Source organism: Peromyscus leucopus, chromosome 11, assembly GCF_004664715.2.
Source record: "Peromyscus leucopus breed LL Stock chromosome 11, UCI_PerLeu_2.1, whole genome shotgun sequence".
Lineage (NCBI taxonomy): Eukaryota > Metazoa > Chordata > Mammalia > Rodentia > Cricetidae > Peromyscus > Peromyscus leucopus.
In genome coordinates, this window is record NC_051072.1 from 49,330,766 (window position 1) to 49,357,036 (window position 26,271).

General features: G+C 47.0%; 1 protein-coding gene across 1 annotated transcript in view; it reads right to left on the reverse strand.

Moving 5' to 3' along the window:
* Positions 1-10,545: 10,545 nt before the first annotated feature.
* Znf366 (zinc finger protein 366) overlaps positions 10,546-26,271 on the reverse strand; it is a 65,902-nt gene continuing 50,176 nt past the window's right edge. Inside the window, exons 4-7 of the mRNA XM_037209548.1 lie at positions 19,335-19,509; positions 14,351-14,526; positions 11,230-11,369; positions 10,546-10,657 (exon numbers count right to left, since the gene is read on the reverse strand). Of these exons, the coding sequence (XP_037065443.1) occupies positions 10,546-10,657; positions 11,230-11,369; positions 14,351-14,526; positions 19,335-19,509 (603 nt within the window). The remainder of the gene's footprint in view (positions 10,658-11,229; positions 11,370-14,350; positions 14,527-19,334; positions 19,510-26,271) is intronic.

Consider the following 26,271-nt stretch of genomic DNA (forward strand, 5'->3'; position numbering starts at 1 on the left):
AGTCAATCTGGCAGTGAAAATGAGTCATCACGGCGCATCTCTTGGAGACACCACGCCCTTCAGTTAAAGTCCATGGAAACCACAGCTCTGTCTAGGCATAATGAGAAATAGCTCAGACCCTTCAGGAAAGAAGGTGTCGATCTCCCCTCCCATAAAGAGTAACGCTGCTAACGTGCATGCTGAGGGTAGGAGAATATGGAACAGGTAGTGAAGAGTAATTATAAATGTTCACTAAGGACACATGACCCATTACAGAAACAAGGATTCTAATTGTCATATGTGTTTCTTTCTTACTTGTTAAGAATATGTTTGTGCATATTCACATATGTTATTTGCATATATTAAGCCTGTAACTGTGTTTTCTTGCCTTTCCTATGCTTGCCATAGAACACAACGTTGATTGAGTCAATATCAGCATTTACCTGTTGTTCAGTCTGTATCATTGTGTATAAACTGTGGGATATTAAAACAGTAAGCATTCCTCAGGGGACTTTCTATTTTGAGAGAATTAGCATACTTTCTGTTCAGGATGGGATATTTATTTGGGGCTAAGTGGAATTATGACCCTGTTATTGTCTTTATTTGGAATCTGATCATGGTATAAGGAGATAGGGTTGGGTGTCAAGTCGCCAAGGAGTGGACTTGTGAAAGTTGGTTTTGATGGTCAACTAGACAGTGTTTAGAATCACTTAGGAGTCCCCACCTCTGAGCTTGTGTCTCCAGAGAAGATTAGCTTGGGGAGAAGACGCATCCTCAAGGTGAGCGACACCTTCCAATGGACAGCGCAGCTATGAGGAGGCCCAGGGAAAAGGCAGCACATGCCTGCCTTTGCAGATTTTTTCTGAATGAGTGTCTACCACCATTGGTCACCATCCATCATCCTCCACTGACATCACATTCCAGCTTCTTCAGCCTTTCAACATGGACATGGTATCAGTGACTTCAAGGGGGTTTCCAGCCTATCAGCACTGGATTGGGACTGCTGAAGCATCCAGGTTCATAGACTGTCTACTGGGTTCTCAGCCCCTGCGGTGTGCAGATAGCTAAGGTTGGATTACCTAGATTCCATTATTTAAGGCAATCTCAATCTCTGTCTGTCTGTCTGTCTGTCTGTCTGTCTGTCTCTCTCTCTCTCTCTCTCTCGTGTGTGTGTGTGTGTGTGTGTGTGTGTGTGTGTGTGTGTGTGTGTGTCTCCTTCTCCCTCCCTCAGTTCTGTTCATTTAGATAAATCTATTTAATAGATGGGTATAAAGTTTTCCTTTAGAATGATACAAATTTCCTGGCAATGAATAGAGGTGATAGTTATACACTATTGTGTGAATATACTTAATGCCAGTGAACTTTTCACTAAAAATAGGTAAACAATACAGTATGTGCAACTCAATACAAACACATGCTAATGCCTGTGATTATAGTAATTATACTCACAGTACTGCACCACCAGTACCTCCAGCTGTCTCCTGATGCTACCCATCTTCTACAGCACAGAGCTGGGAAAGTGGATGTGCCAATTTTGCCCGGCAACTCAGTCGACTTAGAATACCTGCCTTTCCCAACAAACTAGGTGAGATGGGAGCTGCCCAGGTCAGTTCCTTCCTGTTGAGCCAGGCCTGTGGATGGGGTGTTGTGCCAGTGTCTGGCTTCCTACTTGTGGTATTGTGTTTCCTTGTGGAGTTTGGAGATGGGAGTTACCTTGGGCTCCCTGAACTCATCTTCTATCATATTAAAATGATAGGTGGGAAGCAGGCAACCGCTGCTTCATGTTAGCTTCCCACTGTTCCTACTGAGTTGATTGATAGAGATTTTGTTGAAAAACTCTTCTATTGTTCTAAGCCCTTTGGTCAATCACCAAATTTTTGAATGAAGTGTCTGTATGAATTTTTTTTTTTACCTATTTTATTTGATGTCTCAGGAAGAGCAGTGTTTCTAGATTCCTCTTACCAGTGTTCTGAAAATTCTACCCAAACCCCACAGTGTTTGAATTCACCATGCTGAGGGATTAAGGACATAGTTCAGTTGATAGAGTGCTTGCCTAGCCCTGATCTGACCCTAGCACTACATAAACTGGGGGTGGGAAAGCGAGTCTGTAAGCGACAGCATTCATGGGGTAGAGGTAAGGGGGATCAGGAGTTCAAGGTCGTTCTTGGCTGTGTCTGGAAGTTCGAGGTCCACCTGAGCTACAATAGACCCTGTCTCAAAAAATTACCATAGCGGAAGGATGTGTATTTTTGAGTAGCAGCATTTTGTGTGTGTCCTCCTGAAGACTTCCAGGTAAGTTCACATACTACCTGACGGCATTCTCATAATACCTCAGGGAGGATCATAGAAAACAGCTCTGGCCAACATCCAATTGCTCTAAAACCTGGTCCAGTTCTTTGCCCAGTGAGCTCACAGCCGGAGTAGAGCAAAACATTTGAGTATAAACCCGAGAACAAAAGTGCGGAGTTCCTTCAGCCGTGTGAGGAGATGAACAGCGGGAGACACCCAAGCCCTTGACAATCTTGTGAATTATCCGCATCTTCAGATGGGGGCTTCGGGTGACTGCTAAGGGCCTGTGCTCTCTTCAGAGAAACGCATCGTCGATCGATGAACGTTTATTGAACATCCTCCTAGGAAGTGGTGTTGTCACAGGCTGTTTCTAAAGTTCTGATTACTGTGCCTTGATTCTTGCTTTTTCTTCCCATAAGGAATTTTCCACTGCCAAAGAATTCATATTTCTTTTGTTTTCAATTGGTTTTTAAAGTGTAAGAAAGGGCAATTGACTCGAATCTGTATGTATACCGTCTCAGAAAATGACAGCTGAGTGCTTTACATATTATTCTGACTTGACTAACCTGCCACTCAAAGCGAAGCCGTTGTCTTCATCAGGCTCGATACAGGTTGGGAGGGAAGTTCCCATACACCATGAGTGACACAGCAATTGTCTGTGCAAGTCGAGAGTGACTAATAGGTTTTACCTCATCTCACACAAGGTTGGAGACCGGTTTTGCTCTTACCGTTTTCTAGAGGTAGAAACAAAATTATTTGCCAGCTCAATATGATGAATCACTCGCCTGGAAGCAATAGCTTTGTGATTCTTCCATATGCCTCTTAATGTATCTCTCTTTCTTCCAAAGACCATAGTTTATTAAGATCCACTATTCAAAGAGACTCGCTGCATATGCCAAGCATCAGTTAAAAAGGATTCTTAGGTGTGGGGCCAGAACAGCCCTCCCCACTTCACATGGCCCCTGTCATTTATGGGTAATTCGGCCACCCCCTCGGGCAAGGCAGGTGACAGGGTGAGGGGTGTTGTGAAGAGCAAAGACTCCAGCTCGGATGTCTTGTTTGGGTCAAGCTCAGAGGATGTTCTTGTATTTCTTTCATCGTGGGATAAAGATGGAGGCTGGAGGCTGGGGAGGTCTTAGAGATGAAGGGCAATCGGAGAGCTTTGATTCTGGGCCATGGCTCCTTCTCCTTCCCCGACACAGAAATCTTACTCGACCCACGTTTCCCTGCGCAAATCACTTTGGTACAGCCTGACAATGCAGCAGATACACGAGGACTTTTCCCACATCGCACTACAAACACAGCCACCCTCTCCGGGGAACATAAGAGAGATTTTTGGGCTTCCACTTCCCCTCCATTTGTTTGAAGGATCAAGAGAACACAGCCCTCTTTCAACAAAAATCTAAAAAGGAAAATCATGAAAAGAGCCAACCTCTTTTTTTCTCCCCTCTCCCTTAATATATTGTTGCATCCAGGGAAGAGGAAGCGGTGAGCGCCACTGATACTGGGTCCCCAGGGATCCGTAAGGGTCACACCCCAGCTACCACAGGGGCTTGTCTTCCTCTGCTTGCAGAGGGAGTTCGTAGTCATGGATGTGGAAGTTGCTCTTGGCGCTGCACTGTGGGGAAACAAAGGGGAAAAGAAAGAAGAAAAAGAAATGGGAGGGTGTATGTGTGTGTGTGGTTTATGTGATGTGTGACGTATGGTGTGTGCGTGGTGTGTAGTGTGTGTGTGTGTGTGTGTGTGGTGTGTGTGATGTGCTGTGTGTGTGGTATATGTGTGTGTGTGGTGTGATGCAGGGTGTGTGTGTGGTATGTGATGTGGGGTGTGTGTATGTGGTGTGTAATGTGTGTATGGTGTGTGTGATGTGCTGTGTGTGATATGTGTGTTTGTGTATGGTGTGTGTGATATGGTGTGTATGTGTGGGATGTGTGTGTGATATATGGTGTATGGTGTGTGTGTGTGTGTGTGTGTGTGTGATGTGTGTGTGTGCATTTGTGTGTGACAGTGCTTGGGTAAAGCAGGCTGTAAACACACCTAGGTTTGCATAGGGCAGATCGGCTCAGCTCTAAGGCCCTGGGGCTCTGGAGAAGGCCTCTGCAGACTCTTTAGCTGTGTCCTACTGTTCTGCCGTCTGGCTCAGAACGGTGTGTTCCTTAAGGGCGGGGTCAAATTCCTTCCACATGTTTTTGTTTTTTGTTTCTTCTTAAAGTGCTATCAGGGTGCCCAGGGACAATTGTCTCTGTGACTTGTAACATAACAATATTGTGTTTATTCCTCACCTTACTGAGGTGTAAGGTGTACATTAGTCCAACATTTCTGCTAGATTTGGAGAACTGATTTTTTTTTTTTTAAATGAAAATGTCTTTGGGCCGTAAATTCTCCTTTAAGAATGAAAGTTCATTCTCATGCACTTGCTTTCCTGGATCAGAGGCTGCTTCGAGAGCCTTGGAGATGAAAAGGACTCTTCCCAGCCTCTTACGGTCTTAGGGTCTAGCTTCTGCCCGCCGGCCTTGGGTCTCTAACTGTGCTGTGCAATCCTTCCTTGCCTGCTCCAGTTCTCACCAACTGAAACCTAGGAGAAAACAGAGAGAACAGAAGGACTTAATTCTGCACCACACAGTACTTAGTAAGTGTTCCTTTCACCCACCAAGTAAAGAACGTGGGCAACATGGGAGCTATAGACTCTAACTGATCCCTTTAGCCATTATGGCAGGACTTCTTATCAAGGGGCATTTTGTTTTGTATTTAGAAAAGTATGCATTTTATTTTGTGTGTGTGTGCGCACATGTGCGTGCGTGCGTGTCTGTATATATACATGTGCATGCTTGCATGTTATATGTGCGCATGTGTAAAGGCTATTCTTCATCAGGGCGCCATCCACTTTGGCTTTTGAGATGGGGTTTGTAATTGGTCTGGCTTGGGGCTTGATGAATTGCCTCATCCGGCCAGCCAGCAAGCACAGGGGATCTACCCCTCAGCAGCTCTCCTGCTCTAGGGTTACAAGCCCTGCCCCGTGCATGGGCTCAGGACCATCAAACTTAGGTATTCATGTTGGCAAGACAAGCTCTTCACCCGCTGGCACATCACCCCAGCCCGATTTTGGGTTTTGCTATTAAATTTTCCTTGAATATAGTAAGTCAAAGGGTCTCCAAAACTTTCTCTCTCTCTCTCTCTCTCTCTCTCTCTCTCTCTCTCTCTCTCTCTCTCTCTCTCTCTCTCTCTCAGAAAAGCCTCCTGAGTTCTGGGATTACAGGTATGCGCCACTGTACCTATTTTTTAATTCTTTGTTATCACCCGATTTTAATATTGTCTCTCACAGGATATTAAAGCTGCCACTTGAGTATCCCCCAGCATTCTTCTGGCTATCTTTCAAATCATTCTGTTACGTGATAGTCAAAATGAGTTTGAAAAATGTGAATATTTTATATTCGTTGTTCAATGTTTTTTTTTTAATATCATCCTCACCTTGTGTTGCTGTCCCTGTCCTGTGGCCATGTCTTCCCTCTGACATGCTTCTTTACACTACAGGACCTTTGCTCATGTGGTAGACACCACCTAGCAAGCCATTCCATCCTTTGTTCCCATGGCTGTCTTTCGGTTCTTCAGTTTTCAAGTTAAATGTCATTTGCTCAGAGGGGAAGACATAGAACTGGGAGCCAAAGAAAGCCCTCCCATCCTCAAGTTGCTTGGCCCCTGTGGTGATTTGAATAAAAATGGCCCCATAGGCTCATATATTCGAATGCTTGTCACCAGGCAGGGGCACTATTTGAAAGGATTAAAAGGATTAGGAGGTATGGACTTGGAGGAAATGTGTCACTGGGGGTGGACTTTGGGGTTTCAAAAGCCCGTTCCAATCTCATAATCCCATAGTCTGTCTGTCTGTCTGTCTGTCTCTCTCTCTCTCTCTTTCTCTCTCTCTCTCTGCCTACAGATCAGGGTCTAGCTCTCAGCTGCTGCTCCAGAACCTGAGTACATGTGGTCAAGCTGTCTGCCATGAGGAGGATGGACTAAACCTCTGAAACTGTAAGCCAGCCCCAGTTAAATGTCTTTTGTTAACAGTTGCCTTGGTCACGGTGTCTCTTCACAGCAACAGAATACTGATTAAGACAGCCTTGGTATTTTGTCACAGAAATAAGAAAAGTAACTAATACAGAACACTTATGTCAAGCAGTTGGGCTGTTGCTGTGACTATGGGGTTCATAGTCCTTTGGGACCAGTTTGGAGGAGGAATGTGGAAGAATCTGGGACTTTGGCCTAGGAAATCCATCAAATGCTCTGAGCAGAGATTCACCATTGTGGTAGGAGTTCGGACTATAAGAATTCTTGGAGAAATGTGGAAAGTGGAGGCCCAGTTCACCAAGAGGAGTACAAAAACTCTATCCAGAACTGAGCTACAGGCTATTTTTGCTACATTCTGGGAAAAAAAAAAAGCAAAGCAGTAGTATTTATGATCCTCCATCTAGGATAGCTAGGTGGATGTATGTATGGGAATGAATAAAAGTATGAAAATCTTTGTATACTATGTTAATACCCACCATGGAAGAGAGGCTCAGTAATATGGCAGGTACAATGACCTTATCGGCCTCAGCCAATAGCTACTACAGTGCTGGAACAAAGAACACACTGAAGAGTAGCCACAGCGGCAGAGGTGGGCGTGGCCCGTCAGTTTGGCAGCCTGAACTGCACCAACCAAGACCTAACTAGCTGCTCCCATTCCTGAACGGACCAGTGAAGAGTGATGCTGAGCTTCCCAAATGGCCCCACTGCTCAAGAAGAGCAACCCGCCATTTGATGACAGGTCCACCTTTCACGGAGAAGGGCCAGCAGCACAGACACAGATGCCTGGTGTGAGTTGTTTTGTGCTGCATGTAAGAACTTAGCCTGCACTACTGTGCCAGTCAGCGATGGAGTGTTGCTTTCACTCACACATCATCACATCAAACCGTGAGCCTGACTTCGGTAAAGTCAAGAGATGGGCCCATTGGCTGAACTACGTATGTGATACCCAGGAGTTGAGTCTTCCTGGTTAGAGGAAATAGTCTGTGAGGACTGGGCCCCATCTTTCAGTGTATTCATGGATCAAAGACTTTTGAAGGTGCTATATATCAATAGGAAGCCTGAATGAGTCCTGGACCAGGAGTGGAAACAGGAGTATCCCCACACTTGGAACCCTTATGCGTTGCAGATATAGGGGCTGTAACTTGCTTTCACCTTCCTCTCTTAAGATTACATCTTGTCTAATGTGTGCTATCCATTGCACCACAGGGAGACAGAGGCAGGCGGATCTCTGTGAGTTCGAGGCCAGCCTGGTCTACAGAGCAAGATCCAGGACAGGCACCAAAACTACACAGAGAAACCCTGTCTCGGAAACAACAACAAAAAACAAAAACAAAAACAAAAACAAAAACAAAAAAAAACCAAAAATCCAAGATTCCATCTTGAAAAAAAAGCCTGTCAGAACCTGCCAGAGAAGGTCCATGAATCTCCATGAAGTGGCCATGATGATGCCAGAGGTGGCGTCCCTGAGAAATACAGATGACCCTTCCCCCCTCAGTGTCCCTCCAAGGAAAGGCCTGCAGCTGCCTCAGGAGTGCGGTGAACAGCCAGCCTCCAGCTGCTGACCTGCTGGAGTAGGTCTCAAATGCTGGGGTGTGCTCGCCTCAGGGCGGCCCACCCCCGGGTGAGCGCAGACTGAGGAGAGCTGGAGCCACGGCGGTAGGAAAGGCCTCTTTGCTCAGTCTTTCAGGCCTTTTTGTTTGTGTTAGTCTTAACAAACATCTTACCTCCAAATTTGTTTCAGCATCTGCTTCCAGGGGACCAAAACTGGGCTGTGTGCTTTGAGGCACATAGGAAAAATCTTAGTAATTAGGTTTTTTTTAGTAGCTAATTGTTTCAGTGTCCTAAACGTCCATTTCCTCATTGGTAACATTAGTTGAAAAAGGATGGTGTTCGCCTCCTGGTGTGGTTGGGCTAAGATGAAATCTACTGAGTGAACCACCAGGCACAATGCCTGGCGTAGAACAGATCGTGGCTTGCACATGTAGTGCTATGTTAAAGGGCAGCTCCTTGAAAAGGGGCTAGCTTGTGCTAACATGGCTTTGTGAGTTCTCTGTAGTGGAGGAAGAAACCAACTCTTAGTGTTCTGGCCATGCTGTTGACCATTATCATACTTAATTCTTTCATAGCATAAACTGTGAGCCCAAGATGGTCTAGTGTCCTGTGTCTAAGCTCTTTAACCCACACAGTAACCGGATGAAGAAGGTCTAATTCCTAGCCCTGGTCTACGGATGAAGAAACTAACACATTGAGGTCTGGTCTCAGGCAGCAGAGATTTGAAACTGGGAGTCTGAACCAAGCAGCCTGGATTAGAACTAGGGGCCTGGCCTGAGTGTTCTTATTCTGGAGTCTTCTGACTCCAGTCAATTTCATTTTATAAAGCATTGGACTCAGATTGAGATAATTGCCTCTTAACTCCATGAACCTGGAATGGGATAAAACAATGAGCATGATGCCATCTGTGTACACATGGGCTGATGTTCGTTCATCTTTTCCAAAGTCTTGGGGCAGGAGAATCCCGAACCCCTGCCTCCAGGCAGACAGTGCCACGACAGAAGTGTGATGTTGACAGTGGTAGCCTCCTTCCCAAATTTCAGGTACTTGCAAATAAGTAACACAGTTCTTTCCAACATATTTTTATTTGCTTAAATTAACAAAATATAGGTTACATGCCATCTCCAGGTAAACTGCCTGAAAACAGGAAGCAATATTCACAACTTGGGGTGCTAGACACTTGGAGGCTTAGTTTTCACCTGGCAAGCCCAAAATTCTGCATAAAAAGCAACATTTGCTGTAATGTTGTTCAAATATATGAAGGATTTCAAATGTTAGTTTGGTTACATTTTGTTTCAGCAAAGCAGACAAAGATCATACTTCAAAACACAATGTTAATATTTATTGGATGTCTTTGGGGTTCAATAAAGACAGTATGCACACTGAACTTTCTCCAGCAGCTACATAATCCAGATATACCCGTTAAGTCCTTTTGACTTAGGAAAGTGTCATGGCCAAAGGGATATCTAAGTTTAAAAAAAGAATGAAAGAGGGATAGAAAAGTGACAAGGACCATCGTAAGCCTGAATCAAAAGCGTAAGAGGCAAATATGCCCCTTGGCAGGACTGTTAGCTGGTTCAAAGTGATGGTGGTCAGAAGCCTGGAAAGCATTTGCCTCCGATCCATTTCCAGGATTCTATAATGGGACGAAGAGCTTGGCTTTGGAGGGCTGGTGACCCTAGATGATGTTATTCTTTGGTGTTCTGAGGTGGGCCCCAGGAGCCCCTTTCAGATTTGTATTTGGCTATTTCGATCATGGATCAAGGTTGGCCGTACCTTTTCCCAAGTCAGGAAACTGACCAGACATACTGGGATGCCTTTGAGAAGCAAGGGACCACTGCCAGTGGCTACCTTGGGCTCACAGGTATAAAGGAGGGCTACTGCCTCTTCCAGACCTGGGGCTAGCTTCACTTTCGGTCAGTGCTGGGTTGGTTAAAGCCTACTAAGTCTTTTACACCTGGAAGTAGAATGTAGAGCCAGGGTCAGCATAGGCCATATTACATTGTGATTACTTTCCTGGGGTCTTTCTTCTCCCTCCATGAAATCTTACTTAGGATGCTAACACCACACAGAGGAAGCCTGCTGGAGGGAAATGGTCTTACGGGCTGGCTATCTCCTTCCTTAGCAGCTCTGGAGGACCCTATGATAAGACTTCCCACTTTTCAAAACATGCTTGTAAACCACCATTCTAGACCATTCTCTCTCTGACATCACTGGTTCCTCAAACAGTCCCACGGGACTTGTTTGTGATGGACTAGATTCTGCTCCTCTAGATTCTCCTGGTTCCTTCTATTCCAACAGGACATACCCAGAAGCACCTGGAAGTATGTGGAATGGTGGTAAGGCACAGCACATAGTAGGTCCTCAACTCTTGGTTTCTGAATGAAGCTTTCTTGGCACCGTTATCAAAGACACCAAAAAGCTTCATTCATAGTGAACGGAAAGAATCATGCCCATCTGAAGACCTGCAACAATTCTGTGTCCAGAGCTCTGCTTGTGAAAGCCAGGGCATTCTCCCCGCCATCCATCCTTTTGCAGATGTTGGGACCTAGGGATGTGCTCAGGTGGCAGTAGGAAACGCATAAAGCTTTTGTGCTTCACAGTGGCAGTCGTGACAGAGGAAGGAATTTTAGGATGTTGGCAGGAGAAATGGGTGAGAGGTTGTCAAAGCACATAGGTGAAAAGGTGAGGGTCACGGAGAAGCAGCTTGGCTGACGGGGAAAGCTGCATGCAGTTGGAGCTAGACTGGATCTTCTCAAGGAGTGTGCTGGGCACTCTGGGAGGAGAGGAAGCAAGAGAGTCCCCAGAAGCTGGCTTTACCAAGAACGCTGACACTCAACCAAGAGGCAGGCTTTACCCAAACAGGGTCTGGTACCTATCATGAGTCAGTGACATGAACTCAACCCCCTGCTAGTACTGCGGGGTCTAAGAAGGCCCACCATATCCATCATAATGCTCACAGTTCACTGCAAGAACAGTCCAAGCACCCAGGCAGGAATAAGCATCATCATGCATCTTTCAACACACTGGTGGCTACAATCATCACAGGCATTGTTTTGTAACATACACACACACACACACACACAGAGAGAGAGAGAGAGAGAGAGAGAGAGAGAGAGAGAGAGAGAGAGATGACATGCACGGAGTTGCACCGAGACCGAGTCCGACAATCACAGCTCAACGCGTTCAAGAAGGGGCAATCCATGGACGGAGACAGAGAGCCCAATTTCTGGTGGCGCTGCCCCCACAGATCTGTGAGTACTCAACGTTAGTTGACATCCGCCGCTTTTCCACGCCATATGTCCTTCCTGGGTCTGGGCATATAAGTGTGCTGAGTTCCAGGCTCACCTGCAGGTAGTCTCTAAAGCCAGAACGATTGGCCCCCTGTCATGCTCTTTTGATGTTTGGATGAACGACAGCACTTTTCCAAGCTTGTAGGGAATGCTGCTGGACTCATCATCTCGGAAGATGTAAACGGAGTCCTCCAGCTATCCCTCCCCAAGCGCCTGCACCCAAGGTCTCTCTTTACTTTGTATGCGAGACCCTTAGTCGGAAAAGATGACAATTCATTCACCAGTTTCCTGGCCCTTGCGGCGACTGCTAGCCTGGGATTTCCCAACTCTGAATTAGGTAAACCTTCACTTCAGCTCCTGATTTTCCCAGGGAAGAAATGAGTTTTTGCTGTTTACCTCTGCACTCTTCCCTTTCCAGGTCAGTCCCCTTCCCGGCTGGCCAAGGATCTTGCGTTATGAGCTCGTACCATCTCCAGCGCTGACGTCGTGGCATGCAGTAGACAGAGCGCCTGCAACACGATCCTATTCAGTGAAACCTAAACGTCATGTTGCACGACTTGGCAGGCACTCGCTAGTGTGGCTGTTGCACGTGTCTGCCTCAGGTGTCTGCCAGTAGTGCGATAATCTAGAAGATCGGGAAATCACGAACTCATGAGACATATTCGAAAGGCGCGAGAGTCCCAGAGGACAACAGAACTCGAGCTAAGGGCCTAACATGCACTAAAAACACTCTCTAACACGGGGGCCATTAGATCACACAGTGTGACTTGTCATTATTGCACAGAGCATGGCACCTCAGACGGTCGATTTGGGAACTCTCAGTCGCTGGGGCCCACACTCCAGATGTGTTCACACAGCATAGAGGAACTTGGAGATGCAACGAGCTAATCTTATTCCTAGTTTTCTGGCATGCAGCTGCACCCATCCGGGCGCTCCCCGCTTGGATCTTGCCGTTCCTTCTCATATTCGCATTCCTGTCGCTTCACTTGCCTTCCTGTGCGCACTTGACTCTTATCTTGTGCTCTTTCTTTGCTCTCTCTCTACTTTCTCTGTGTCTCGATATGCGCTTTCCGGTGACTGTACGTATATCGAGAAATTCACGTTTACACGCTGTCCTTAGGCGCCTGACTCCAGCATCTCCTTCTGCTCTATACCTGACTTCTTCTCTACTCTTCCTTCCTTCCTTCTCTCTTTCTTTCTTTCTTGTCTCTACTTTCCTTGTCATTTCTTTCTTTCTTCTATCTGTCTGAGATAAATGTAAACAAAACCTTGGGTGTGTGATCAGAGCCTAGTGGGAAGATGAAATCCTATGGACATTGACTGTATATTTAGATTGTGTCTATGGGGTGATGCCATAGGTTCTCCGTGACTATGATCTTCAAATATATATCATGTACAGCAATCCTCCTCGCCCCTCAGTCTCCCATTGTGGGCCTTGGGCACAGGTAAAAAAAAACAGTTATGAGTTACCATGACTTACTGACTGTAAAACTATCAAACTCTAGTTGAGTAGTTTGTCTATTAAGTTTGTATGGTAGCTCTGTGACTTGGAATACTCTGATTCTTACGTTACAAAAAGAACTAAATTTGTATGCCTAGGCTTCTGAGAAGCATTAGTCTTCAGCGTCTGCTTTTATAGCGATTGAGTCGAATTGATCATCTTGCCTCTTTATCCCTAATATATGAGCATGGGCTTTGTTGTTACGGGAAATTCGCTGAACCCTCCAGTTTCATAGCCCGCAGCTCAATTGATGTTCATTGCTGGCAACCCCCCCTCCCTTTCAGTTGCGCTATTGTAGCGTGATAGGTTCGCAGGAACTAAGGGTGGCAACGTTTCTCGAGGAAGCCTTTTCTTGGACGGAATCTTGTCTGCAGTAGTGGGACTTCCAAGCATGTTCCATGAAAGATATCCCAGAGTGGATTGGCTCAAAATCTCCCATTCTGAACAGGTAATGCTGAAGGCAGAAACAGGAGTATCCAACCTGAGCCATCTTGAAGCGATTTTAGATTCTCGCTTCTTTTAGGTTCAAAACAGATTTACCATCCCCTGAATAAAACGCACTAAGGTCTGACCCCCATCATGATTGTAGTGTGAGACATAAAGAAAACAGCCGAACCTTGGCCACAAACAAAGAGACATTTCTTTTTTGCCCCAGGAAATCAGTGTTCCCATGTTTCTATCATTTAATAGAAGCTATTATTATATACAACTGCTAATATTTTCATCTATGATATTGTAACCTTCATAAATGTAACTAGTAGTCACTAATCAGGTAACATGACACCCACAGCTTTTGCAAAGCTTAGAAGAGAACTGGACCATTTTACCTCTATGACCTTCTTAAGAGTATAACAGTGTGCTACCAAGCACCTAGTAAAGTTCATGACTGCAAGTAGGGTTTAGTGATGACCACCAGCACATGAGTTCAAGCAAGTGTGGAAGTTGATGTGTCGTTAAGAAGTTACATACAGCATGAAGGCAACCCGGCACCTGTATACTATATATCCTATGTCCCACAAAGAGTAACAGAACAACTCCGACGAAAGCACTTTGTGGTATACCCCCGCACGTCTCCAGTCATAGAGCCCATTTATGTAATAGAGCATACATGGTCATGCACACCAGGTGACGCCTTATCCCTCCGCAGATCGGCCAATTTGCACCATGTAGAACGGAGTTTCGTGAGAAACATATAATTTTTGAACTGTCCTAATTCATTTCTCAATGATTAAGTAAATGCTCGCTCAACTATGATTACTCAGTAAGACGGCGTTTATCCAATTTCCCGTCTCCAGTAAGTCTCTTATAACTCCATACTCCGTGCTTGGAATCCTACTAGTTAATCGGAAAACGAGGCGCCTCTGCCGTCGAGCTATTGCAACAGACGCTGGCGCAGATGCTCGTCTCTCTATATGGTAGACACGGCTAATGTAACCCTGCCCTCAAGTGATACTCCATCGACTCACCCTCACTGCATACTCCTCTCGGAACATCCTAATCCCTGCATAACTTTTCCCCAGGGCCCAGAAGAGGGTGATGTGCTACCTGCTTGTGGACAGATCCTCTGGGCGCAACAGAGACACTGCGCCGGCTCCCGGGCCAGCTGAAGAGCTGCTTAGGGAATTGCCACCTCGGCATAGCAGATTGATCCATCACCCTTCAACATCATCGGTACCTTCCTCCTCCTCCTGGATGGCAGAGGCACATCTGTGAGCTGCGCCACGTCGGACTGCGAAACGCCACCTTTGCACGTAGCGCGTTTTGAGGAGAGGGGCAATGCATCCGTACCGCTCCAGGTCCTGCAGACAGTGTAGAGAGACTCGACCAGGACAACCGTCACTCTGCCCAGACCTGCATGGAGCAGAGCAGAATTTACATGCCTGAGGAAAGGCAGATGCCCAACAGACACCTTTTAATCATCGATGGTTGTGCCGCATTATCCAAAAACAGCGCGGAGGTGGATGAAGTCGGATTACCATCAGAGGCACAATGGGAAGCTTGTAGAACGCGTTTGCAGAACCCTGTTGAGAAGCGGCAGATCCTCTGATGCAACGTATCCTCACCAGGACTTAGCTAATGTCAATCTCACTGCAGAATTGGGTAAACATATTTAAAAAGATCAAGAACAAGACAGGCAATTCAACTAGCCAACATGAGGGCCAATCAGGCAGGGTAGCGTGAGCCTGAACTTTTCTTTTTTGCTCGCAATATGATACTCGAAAGGAATGAGTGAAATGGAAAAAAAAAAAAAAATGATTATAAACAATTTGAATTAAACACATAGCAATGGTCAGGACTCTATGACAGATGAAGTAATGTTCGCAGGTGTATAATAGATGGCTACTGAACAAGCCATCTACATGTATTCTGCTAATGTATTTTAATTAAAATGTGGTGTGTTCCATAATGTTACTACATTTGCCACAAAGGGGGGGGCCCTCGGCTATTGCCTATTATATGTACTATATATGTGTCCCAACAGTACTTAGTCAGTTAACGTCCCTCTGCTTTCTCTCTTCACCTCCACCGCATTTATGATGATCCTCTTCTAACTGGTTCAATTATCAAGAACACTGTCTGGTAGATGTCCGCTCAGATCTCAAAACTGATGAACCCTGAAGCCGATTGCCGCAACATCTTCTCCTCACTTCTGTGAAGTATTTCTAATCTTATATTACCACCAGCGAAGGAGAGCATTTATACTTTACAAGTCCAATGAAGAAATGTGTTGAGAACACCCATCCCCAAGCATACTAATGCCATTCTAATCTTAAGAGAAAATTGAGACAAACACGGAACAGCCAGAACGTGTCATGGTCCGCACGTGCAGACACCTTCTTCGATTGTCGAGAGTTGACGGTTCCCATACCATTCACCGACTACCTAACTCTGATATGCTTCTGCTCGCACTAATGCATCGAAACATCAGAGGTATATCCTGTCGGCAGCGTTCACAGTATATGTCTCTCCTATTAGACAGTGCTGGCGAGCGAGGCAGCAGGATACAACTGGACTACTGAGGCACCACCATATAAAACGCTAGACAAAGAGGCGCGAGCTATAACGTGGATCAGCACTTAGACACAGCCTGGTGAGTCTCATTTCATCGTCGAGTTCAAGCCCCATCCTGTGAGGACTTGATCCGGCAATGAACAGGGCAGACGATAGATATATTAAGTGCAACAGGGCTAGAGTGAGCACGGGGTGATGAGAGGACACGGAAGGTTGTGCGACGTTGTGCACAGGCTGGTGTGAGTGTCTGGGCCGGTGGCTCACAGCACTTTGCCGAGGAGGAGTAGGAGCTGAGTTGCAAGGTAACCAGCATGGTTAACGCGGGCCTATTGTCCCTAGAGGGTAACAATGATGTGATGGCTAGCGTGGTCTATTTGACAGCCCACTACAAGCATTAAAGCCCTCAATACAGCAAGCTGCAGTCAGCAAGCTCACGCTCAGCCATGGGTAGGCCTCATTAAACTCTATACAGTAGGAATCTGAGTGGTTTACTGTTATGAGCACTCTCACAAATAAATCCGAACAAGACACTGAGAATATTATTCTACCGTAGCCTACTATACGACCAACATGTAGCCAACCAGGAACAAATTCCTTAGAGTTTAAGAGAGCACAATAACTCCAGCTCTAAATGTCGTGACTTGCTCAACCGCAATCCTCTGGCAGTGCAGTACAGCACGTTGAGTGCTCGTGCCGCTGTCCTCCAGAGTGACAGAGCCACGTACGGTTGTCCAGCTGTAAGATCGTGAGATTCTCAAGTGGTGTGGTGCAGCAAATTGCTAGATGTGACTCTCGCTTACTGTCAGTTGTGTCTCAGTAGAGATTGCACTGCGTGGCCTTCTTGTGCATGCTGTTCTTGTGTCTGTGTTCTCCACACGCCTAATGTGAATTAAGCAGGACGTCCATCTATTAGGTACAAAACCATAAATTCGCATTCCATTTCTCAAGAAAGTCACTCTTAGCTCCGCGCACCGCTTCGTGCTCTATGGACAGCCCACAGAGACATTAATCTCACGAGTGAAACAGTAAGACTTGCGAAACGTCGGTAAAGGCCAGATGTCTAGCCTCAAATTTAACCTATGCCACACATACAATCCATCCCTTAACAAACCTCAAGCACAGGAGAAGACTGACAACCAGAGACAAATACAAACCACCAACACCCACCTCACTTTTCGCTGCCTGAACACCAAGCTACTCTGTGTGCAAATCCTAATGCACTAGGAGCACGATCCCAGCCTATTGTCATGTGCCAATGGACAACAGCCACAAAACAGTACCTGGGTCTCCTTTTAACCAGGCCAGCTACAGGGCGTCGGTCACCCACTGCCACACCCGGCATGGCCATGGCGTGCCTTCTGTAATGTTATCGAGTTATATCAGCTCCTCCCAGAACTCTCATAACTGGAGCCTTCTGATGCCTATCGAGTATATAATGGCTGGAGATAATGTGCACCTGATGTCTGCATCGAGCAGAAGCACGTGCTTAGACGTCCCTTATCAATGCACCTATCCCACCGTTCGAATCGGATGTCTGTACATGCTTTTGTGTAGCAACCGCGCAGCCATCCACCGTACCTCATCATCTTATGTAAATGACCTAGACATTGCCCAAGGGAATCGTGGTAATATCGAACCCTCCGGTCTTCGGGCCTCTCTGCGATTCTCTCTCCCCAACAGCCGTGCGGTCGTATTTTCTAATCTCATAACGTCTTCTATAGTGCTAGCCTAACACGTCGTCACCTTACTAGCTGACGACTCCCATGTGCAATGTGTCAATTGATCATCAAAAGCAAGCACAGATGCGACTATTTAGTTCTCAGGCATTCCTATAGAGAGCCACGTTCAGACAACCCTCATCACTACCAGCACCTGCTGAGGATAAGACCAAGTAGTTTCACTCAGAATTGACTCTCATCGGGTCCCTAGCGAAATAGCTCTCTAACGAGCGACTCACTCTCCCCAAACAACAAGAAAATTCAGACGCCAGTCGAGCAGAACACTACGAGTTGTTGTCTCTTGCTCTCCTATACTAAGAAAGTACAGTGAGGTCTTAGAATTTCGGAAATTTTATTGCCTAGTAAAGGCCTTAAATAGGAGAAATTCGGGTAACTAGCCTTAGGATACACACGTTATAAGCTTTAACAACTACAACTTCTAACACGATGTACAAATTTCGATGCACCAACTGCCCAGTGTCGTTCATGAATAGTGTCGCAGTGGGAAATAAAAGAAATAGTACATCGCGGGTTCCTCTAACAATGTGCTTCCCCTCGTAGTTGGGTCAGTTGGAAATTGAATCAAAGTATTACTGCCAACCAGTCTCTTCCATCGCTCGCCTTCGGGCTGTACCAAATTTTTTAAATGTAAAACGCTCTGCGTGCGGTACGTCCATCCTCTCCTATCTTCCCTTGTCGGCTCCAACCTAACAGGATCCTACTGCAACTTATACTAGTGGCTCGGGAGCGCAACCGTTGTGACCTGACACGCTATACTTCGGCGTCGCGATCAATATGCTTGGGTCGATATCCTAAGTCTATGAGGGTCGACTTTATGTCGCTCTGTAGTATATGAGGAACTGCGGTCCTTAAGATTCTTACGGTCGAGCAGCTAAGGCAGGCTCTTGCCTGCCACCTCATAAGGAACCCCCGAGAACAAATCAAAGATTCTTCTATCCTTGATCAATGCCCGGGCCCGGCCTGCCCACCGAGGAAGATAAGAGTCACTAGGCAAAGTAGCTTTTTCTTTGTTCCAGGGTTTTCAACTACAACGACCGCCTGCGGCATGGCAGCACGACACTAAACCGCCGGCTCGCGTAGGAGTCTGGGTAAAGGGACTAGCAAAACTTGCCTGCGTTGGGTAACAGGAGGGCCACAACTACATGCCCACCCTGAACAAAAAGAGCCACAGCATTCGGCTGGATAGCTAGGGGTATGCAGAATGACTCGCTTTTGTTGGTTACAATTTAGTATAGATTTAATTTCTCGAGAGATACATGTAGGATACTATGCAAAACAATATTCCCATTAGCCCATTGAAGATCCGTCCCCGTATTCCACCAAAGAAGAGATGATAATCAGGCTAGAGAGTTGAAAAAAACGTTCTGTAGGCTTAAGCCAGTCCTCATGAGCTCTGGCATCTAGTGTTCCATACCTCACCTCCGATCGCACACAAGCCCAACCTACCTTCGCCAAAGAAGCCCCCGTTGGTTCGATCGTATTCCCAGCCTCGTCAGCACAAAATTATGCGCTGATCAGCAATAAACCTCCCACTAGTCTTGGTTAATCTATTAACAGCTGCCTCGCTTAGTACTTGAGCGAAGCGCCAGTACAGCTAAAGGCTCTTAAGACGAGTCATCTTACGTTGACTCCACTGTCAGACTTCCTGGAGACAAGCGATACCACCAACCAAGTAACAAACAGTAGACCAAGAAGCCCTACTACCTCTCTCTGTGCCAACATTGCCGGCTGCTCGCTCTCCGCTGCTCTAGAACTCATTAAAAATACATCCCCGAGTGCTCTTGGGCGCCTAAAGAATCACGTGCCACCCCACAAAAATTGCGCACTCATAAAAGCACATCCCTCTTATATGTGTCACGCCCTGGGCTTGGTGGGCAGGGCTTCTGACCAGGGTAGAGGAAGGAGTACCTTGAGCATGAAGGCCTCTCTCCATCACTCCGTGCTTGACCTTCATGTGGCGGGTCAGGTTCCCCTTCAGCGTGAACTTACTCGGGCAGTAGAGGCACTTGAAGGGTTTGCTGTCCGAGTGCAGGTGCATGTGACCCATCAGGTTGTGCATCCGGTTGAACTCCTTCCCGCACAGCTGTTGGGGACAGAGACCAGGACACAATGATCTTACCGGGGAGAACCTGTGTTCTAGTTGGGGATGACGACGATGACGACGACTAGAGAGCAGTGGCCACACCTGCTTGGTGCTCTAACTACTTCCAAAGGCAAGGTCCCCCTGGCAGTCAGGGAGGGGCCAGGGGCTACCTGGGCTCAGAAGTGGAGCGGGTGGACTGGATTTGTGAGACGCTAGGTGTCCAGTATCTCTAAACGTAAGGACCAGATCTCAAAACTTCTAAATTAAAGCTTGTTTTGTTTTGCGGTGGGGGTCTCATGTAGTCCAGGCCGACCTCGAACTCACTATGTGTCGAAAGAAAAGGAACAGAAATCTAAGAAAGGAGATGTCTTTTCTCTAGGTAGGGAGGGATCCAAAGAAGTGAGAATTTTGTGTGAGATATTAAAAAAAAGCAAATATTAAAAAAAATGTATGTGCCTGTGTGTATGTCTAAGTCTGTGTATGTGTGCCAATGTGCATCTGTATGCCTGCACGTGACCAAGCAGTTGTGAGCCACCCATGGGTGTAAACGTGATGAATCTCAAGAGTGGACCTGACACTTCTCTACAGAGGAAAGTGCACAACAGTGACTCTGGGACGCTTTGTGTCCCTCGGCCTCAGGAGAGCAATGTTTGGGAGCTCCAGCCCTTCCGTGGTTGTGTTATGAGGAAGACAAAGAAGGATGCTGTGTTGGTGTGTAAACCAGCGTGTTAATTAACAAGACAGTGGAGTGCTGACAGCGATATGTGCTGAGAGACACCACGGGGGTTGGGGGTGGGTGGGGATGTGAGGTATGGCATCCCCTGGGGCTTACGTAAGCGTTCTCCTCTCTTTGAGAGAGATCTTCAAGGCTAATGTTGAAGATCCTAGACTGATTTTCTATTACCAAAGACATTATTTTCCTTAGGGAAGGGCCGTGGAGCTAACCTTGGAAGAACAGGCGGGCAGAGCTGACAAGATTGACCTTGGGAGGCCAGGCAAAAGAATGTTGGGTGTAAGAGGAGCCAGCCTGGGACTGACTTTGGTATCCTAGGCAGACTTCTAAGCTCAGAGTAACTGTACACCACACACATTAGAAGACGGTGCCCCCTGAAGCCTGGGTATACAGCTCAGGGGTACAGTGCTCACATAGCAAGTGTAAGCCCTAGGTTTGAACCCCAGGATAGAGTGGGGGGCAACGACATAAAAATGACACCCCAAGGGGAGGAAAGGATGAGAAAACAGATCCAATTCCAACTCCCACTAGAGAAGCCATGTGAGAGACCGATACTTTCTTTATTTCCACTAGACACTATTCATGAAGACACTGAGTTGTGCTCAATTTTGCACGTGTCTAAAGTTGTTTTGTTAAGTTATAACTGTTAGCCTAGTTTACCCACTTCTCTATTATAGCTATGGAATAAAACTTCAGATCTAAAGACCCACGTTACATTTTAAGGAGAAGAAACACACCTCTTGTGTTCTGTGGGGGTGATTCTTGAGTGTTTGGGGGTGTGTCGCTGGTACAATTGCTGGGACCAGGACTTAGTCAATACTGAAATACTTGTTTCTTATCCAGCAGGCTGAGTCTGTGAAGGCTCTGCCTGCCTTTGGATCGCAACTTGCCTTGTTTGTACATGACACATGACAGGGTCTCAGCTAGAAGGTGGGACCTGTTGCAATAGAAGAACTTAGAGAAGAAAAAGCCCCGGGTGGGAGAGAGACGCAGAAGGCCGGAAGATCAGTTCAATCCCTGGGCAAGTCCAGACATAGATGGGTCGGATGCTCTGCTCTAAAGCAGACAGACATCATTGAAAGGGAAAGATGAAGGCCTTTTAGCACTGGCTTCTGTGGTGCAAGACATTCTTCTTCCAGCCATTATCTCGATGCTCAGGTGTTAGAGTCTGGACTGGCCTGAAAACACGTCATTAGAGAGATGGATCCGGGGCAACCGCTTAGCTGGTAAACCGTTTGCTGTCCAAGCATGAGGACTCCAGTGGGACTCCCAGGTCTGTGTCAGCAGCTGAGTGTGGTGATGTGCCTTTGCATCCCTAGTGCTGAGGAGGAGGAGATGGGCAGGTCCCTGGGGCTCACTGGACAGTCAGCCTAGGCTGACTAGTTGTCCTTTGGTCCAAGACAGGAGGGGGGGGCTGATGACTTCTGGGAAATGACATTTGAGGTTGACCTATGGCTTCCACATTAACATCACTAAACACAGACACACACACAGACACACAGACACACACACACACACACACACACACACACACGCACGCACGCACGCACGCACGCACACACGCACGCACGCACGCACGCAAGAATAGTTTAGCTCTTTCTTGAAGGATGCCCTTTACTGTTGCCTTGGCACGAGTACCAGGCATCTTCGTGAATATTTTTGTAGACACTTCAGTCTACTTTGTACCACAGGTGAGGGGCCTACTGCTGCTGTATTGAGGGTTAACTGCTTATGGCTGTCATATCCATCATACCTGGAACATGGGGTCATGTCCTGCAAGTTATCTACCCCAAGGTCCCACCTGCCAACCTTCAAAGATTCCACTTATCAATTTCCCTCACCACAAGTCTACACTCAGAGGTGTGTGTTTGTCATAATGGCCACCTTTGGGTGCCTTGTAGCTTCTTCTCCAGCTTCAGACAACTGTGCTGGACAGATTTATGTCAACTTGGCACAAGTTAGAGTTATCTGAATGGAGGGAACCTCAATTGAAAAAGTTCTGCCATAATATCTGGCTGCCGGGCAATTTCTTAATTAGTGATTGATGGGGGAGGGTCCAACACATTGTGGGTGGTGGTTCTGGGGTCTATAAGAAAGCAGGCTGTGCAAGCCAGGGGGAGCAAGTCAGTAAACAGCACTCTTCCAAGGCCTCTGCATCAGCTCCTGCATCCAGGTTCCTGCCCTGACTTGCCTCAGTGATGGACTGTTATCTAGACGTGTAAACTGAAAAATAAAACCCTTCCCCTCCAACTTGCTTTTGGCCATGGTGGTTTCGTCACAGCAGTAGTAACCCTAACTAGGACAGACAAGCTACCTTTTTTTGATCCTTTCTGAAAGCCTAGTCAATGGTTCTACACTACAGATTTTCTGGCTCGATTCATTCAATATAAAACTTCTTGGGACAGTTTAGTGGTATATGGGGACATCATAATTATATTTAAATTTATATTGGACTTTGAAATTATATTGTCAGATCTCTGTGAGTTCAAAGCTAAGCCTGGTCTACATAATGAGCTAGCTCCATGACAGCCAGGACTACGTAGAGAGACCCTGTTTCAAAACAAAACAAAACAAAACAAAACACCACATCAAAACCAAAAAACATCATATTGTCCTCTAAAGTAATCCCAATGGTCTGAAGGGAAGTCCACTGTGGAGCATGACAGGTCAGCTCTATTATGTCTGATTGGTAAAGGAGACTGGTTTCTGTCATGTTGGCAAGCTTAGTTTTTATATAATAGAGTTACCCTGCATGACTGATGGTAGCCTATTGGGTGTCACAATGGAGATCAGTGGAGGCAAGTCAACTCTGAAAGTCCCAAAGTGTCCCAGTCAGTTTTCAACTCAAGGGTCACTTCAATTTTCTTTGTAACCAACCTCAGTATCAGGCACAGGGCTACATACACAACACCCTTAACAAGTAGTTAAGCATTAAGTTGGGAGAATATATAAACAAGTCAGGAAATATCATCACCCCATACACAATCTTAAAATACAGTCATTCCTGGTTCTCATCTCCCCACTAGCCTACACACACACCAGTTTGTAAACACTCAGTGGCCGAAGGATGGAGTCAGGTTACAAAGGACCTGGAGCCCCTGGCCTCTGTTCTCATCTCAGTCGGAGCTTCGCAGTCAGCTTCTCCCTCCACCTCTGACCTCCACGGAGCCCCGTGGTCCTCATCCAGATCAGTTGCTCCTCCACTGTTCCTGGAGGAGTGTCCTCACATGACAATGCCCCCGTGTAGAGAGGTTTTGTGTTTGTGTTTTTGTGTTGTTGTTTTTTATGTCTGCGGCACACAGAGACATCCCTCTGGCAAAGAGAGGTTACAGAAAGAGCTTGGGGTCTGCTACTGAGAGAGTCCTGGGATGTCAGCTCTAAGCAAGAGTCCTTGCAGCCGGGAAGGGGACTTAGACTGGAAAGGGGAAGAGTGCAGAGGAAACAGCAAAACTCATTTCTTCCCTGGGAAAAATCAGGAGCTGAAGTGAAGGTTTCCCTTAATTCAGAGTTGAAAATCCCAGCGCAGTCCCAAGCCAGGACTGGATGAATGATCTCACAAGGTCTGCATCAAAGTAAGAGAGACCTTGGTGCAGGCGCTTGAGGGAGAGCTGGAGACTCCGTTTACATCTTTCCAGATGTGAGCCACAGTACCCCAGTAAAAGTGCTGTCCTTTCCAAACATCAAAAGAACTGACAGGGGGCATCTTCTGGCTAAATCCCTGCCAGGTGACCTGGAACTGACTGGAAGCCCAGCCCAGGAATCATGGGTGGAAAGCGGCGATTCACTATAGACCACAGTCTTTGGGGGCGCCCACCAGATGGCTCTCTGATGTCCAGGATGCCCTTGGAACAGCTGCCACACGCCACCGTCCTCTTTGCTTCAGCCTCCTTGATCTGGCCTCCTGGTACCCTTCCCATCTGCCACCCCCCGAGGTACAGGGCCTGGAGGTACTTGCTTCCCATGAGCCCCCGCGGCAGCCGCCGCCACAGAGGTCAGCTGTGGGCAGAGATGGAGCAAAGGCAGTAAGTAGCAGGCATTTGGCTGAGTGCAGAGGCCCAGAAGGCCAAGCAGCGCTGGACCTGGCTACCACTGCCTGAGGTGAACTTCAGAGCCAAGATGCCCCGGGGAAGCTTTCTTTCCTATCCGGAGAGGAAAGGTCAAAGAGCGAGCTCCAGCCAGCCCCAGAGAATGGCCTCGGCTCAACTGCCCTCCCCTTTACATTCTTCTCCCTCTCCTCTCTTTAATAAGAAGGGTGTTCCTTTCCTCAAAGGGAGAGGGAGGGAGGGAGGGAGGGAGAGAGAGACTGTAAACTGTCCAAAAGGACCGTGAGAAAACAGGAAGCTTTGAAAAGCACAAGAGAAAGCAAGATGAAATCTATTTGCAGGCGGGCCCCTGGGGACATGCTAGGCATTGTTAAGCAGGCAGTTCGTTCAGCTATATCCTTCCTTCTGCCTAGGAGGAGGGCTTTGCTGCCAAAAGGCTGCTATCTGGTCACTGCCTTAACCCACTCCATGCCAGCCTGGAAACCCTGACACCCCCCACCCCCCCCCCACCCCCCCACCCCCCCCACCCCCCCCCCCCCGGCACTGGGTCCCTGCAAACCGCGGACAGTCAGTCTGGGGGAGGAAGAGGAGACCCTTCCTTCTCAAGGCGACTTCACCCCTCTGCTGCACTCACAGGCCTCCAGCCCTCAGCCCTCTGCTGAAGAAAAGGCTGTAGATGACCCAGTGATTCATAACTTAGGCAGCTCTGGGCTTCACCCATCTCAAAAGAGGATTTGTCCCGGAAATTCTGGATGGAAGCTTTTCCTGGACAGGTTTTCCAAAGACGGCAGCTGGTTCTATGCTATTATGGAGTGCGGCCACTACACGGAGAGTATCCAAATCAAGGCCTGTGTGCTTACGCAGAATCTGGGAAGTGTATTTGTGAAACATAGTTTAAGTCTACTTAAGGCTGGGTCTCTGGACTACCTCCAGCTGGCTCCCAGGAGCTAGAAGTCTAGCCAATAGCAAGAGTCCAGAAAGGCAGTCATAAGTAAATATATGGTATGCATATATATATATGTGTGTGTGTGTGAGAGAGGGGGGGGAGAGAAAGAGGGAGAGAGAGAGAGAGAGAGAGAGAGAGAGAGAGAGAGAGAAAGGAAGGAAAACTTCTCTCCCCACTAATTTTCCATCCTGTTGTTAACGCTTAATTCTACAGCCAGTGAACACTTCTGCTCACTGGGGACAGCTGTTTCCAGTGAGAACCACTGCACGCTGCAACAGGAGGAGGGATTTATGTTGAGGCGTGCATTCCAATGGCAAAAATCCCAAGAAATTAGACTCTATTACCAAAAGCATCTTTCTTGTTGCAAATTTTGGGGGAGAGGCAATAGAGCCAGCTCACTGCTGAAGTGAGCAAGCCTTGCCTTTTTTCCCCAGCCACGTCAATCATGGGGAGAGAATAACTACCCTCTGTTATGACTATCAAACTTGGGTGTAACTGTATATATATATATATATATATATATATATATATATATATATATATATATATATATATATGTACATATATCCCATCATTGCTATGCAGGTGGCCATTGAGACATTGTCTCAGTCGGTTATAAAAGGCATAGCAATGAACAAGTGGCCTCCATTTCTTGTCTAGCCCTTCCAATCCCCTACAGCCTTCACCCAGGGCCAGATTTCCATCCAGCTCAAAGTGCAGGAAGCAAAGTCCACAGGACATCCCAAGACCACCCTGGGATGTGAACCGGGGCCTCGGGCTTCACAGAGCAGAGATCATGCACATGGGGGAACCTGTATGGCATGTAGCCCACACGTGTCAGGAAAGCCTGTTGAAATAACGAAGAGTGATGGTACCAAAGGCTAGCCCAAAGAATGCCACTGCAAGGAAGTGGGGGGGGGGGTGAGGAGGGAAAAAAATAGGCAGCATGCTTCTGGAACTTTCAGGAAGAAAGGGCTCGGTCAAGGTGACCTACGTGGATTGTTATTTCAGAAATGCCTAAGCACTGGAGCAGGGCCAGC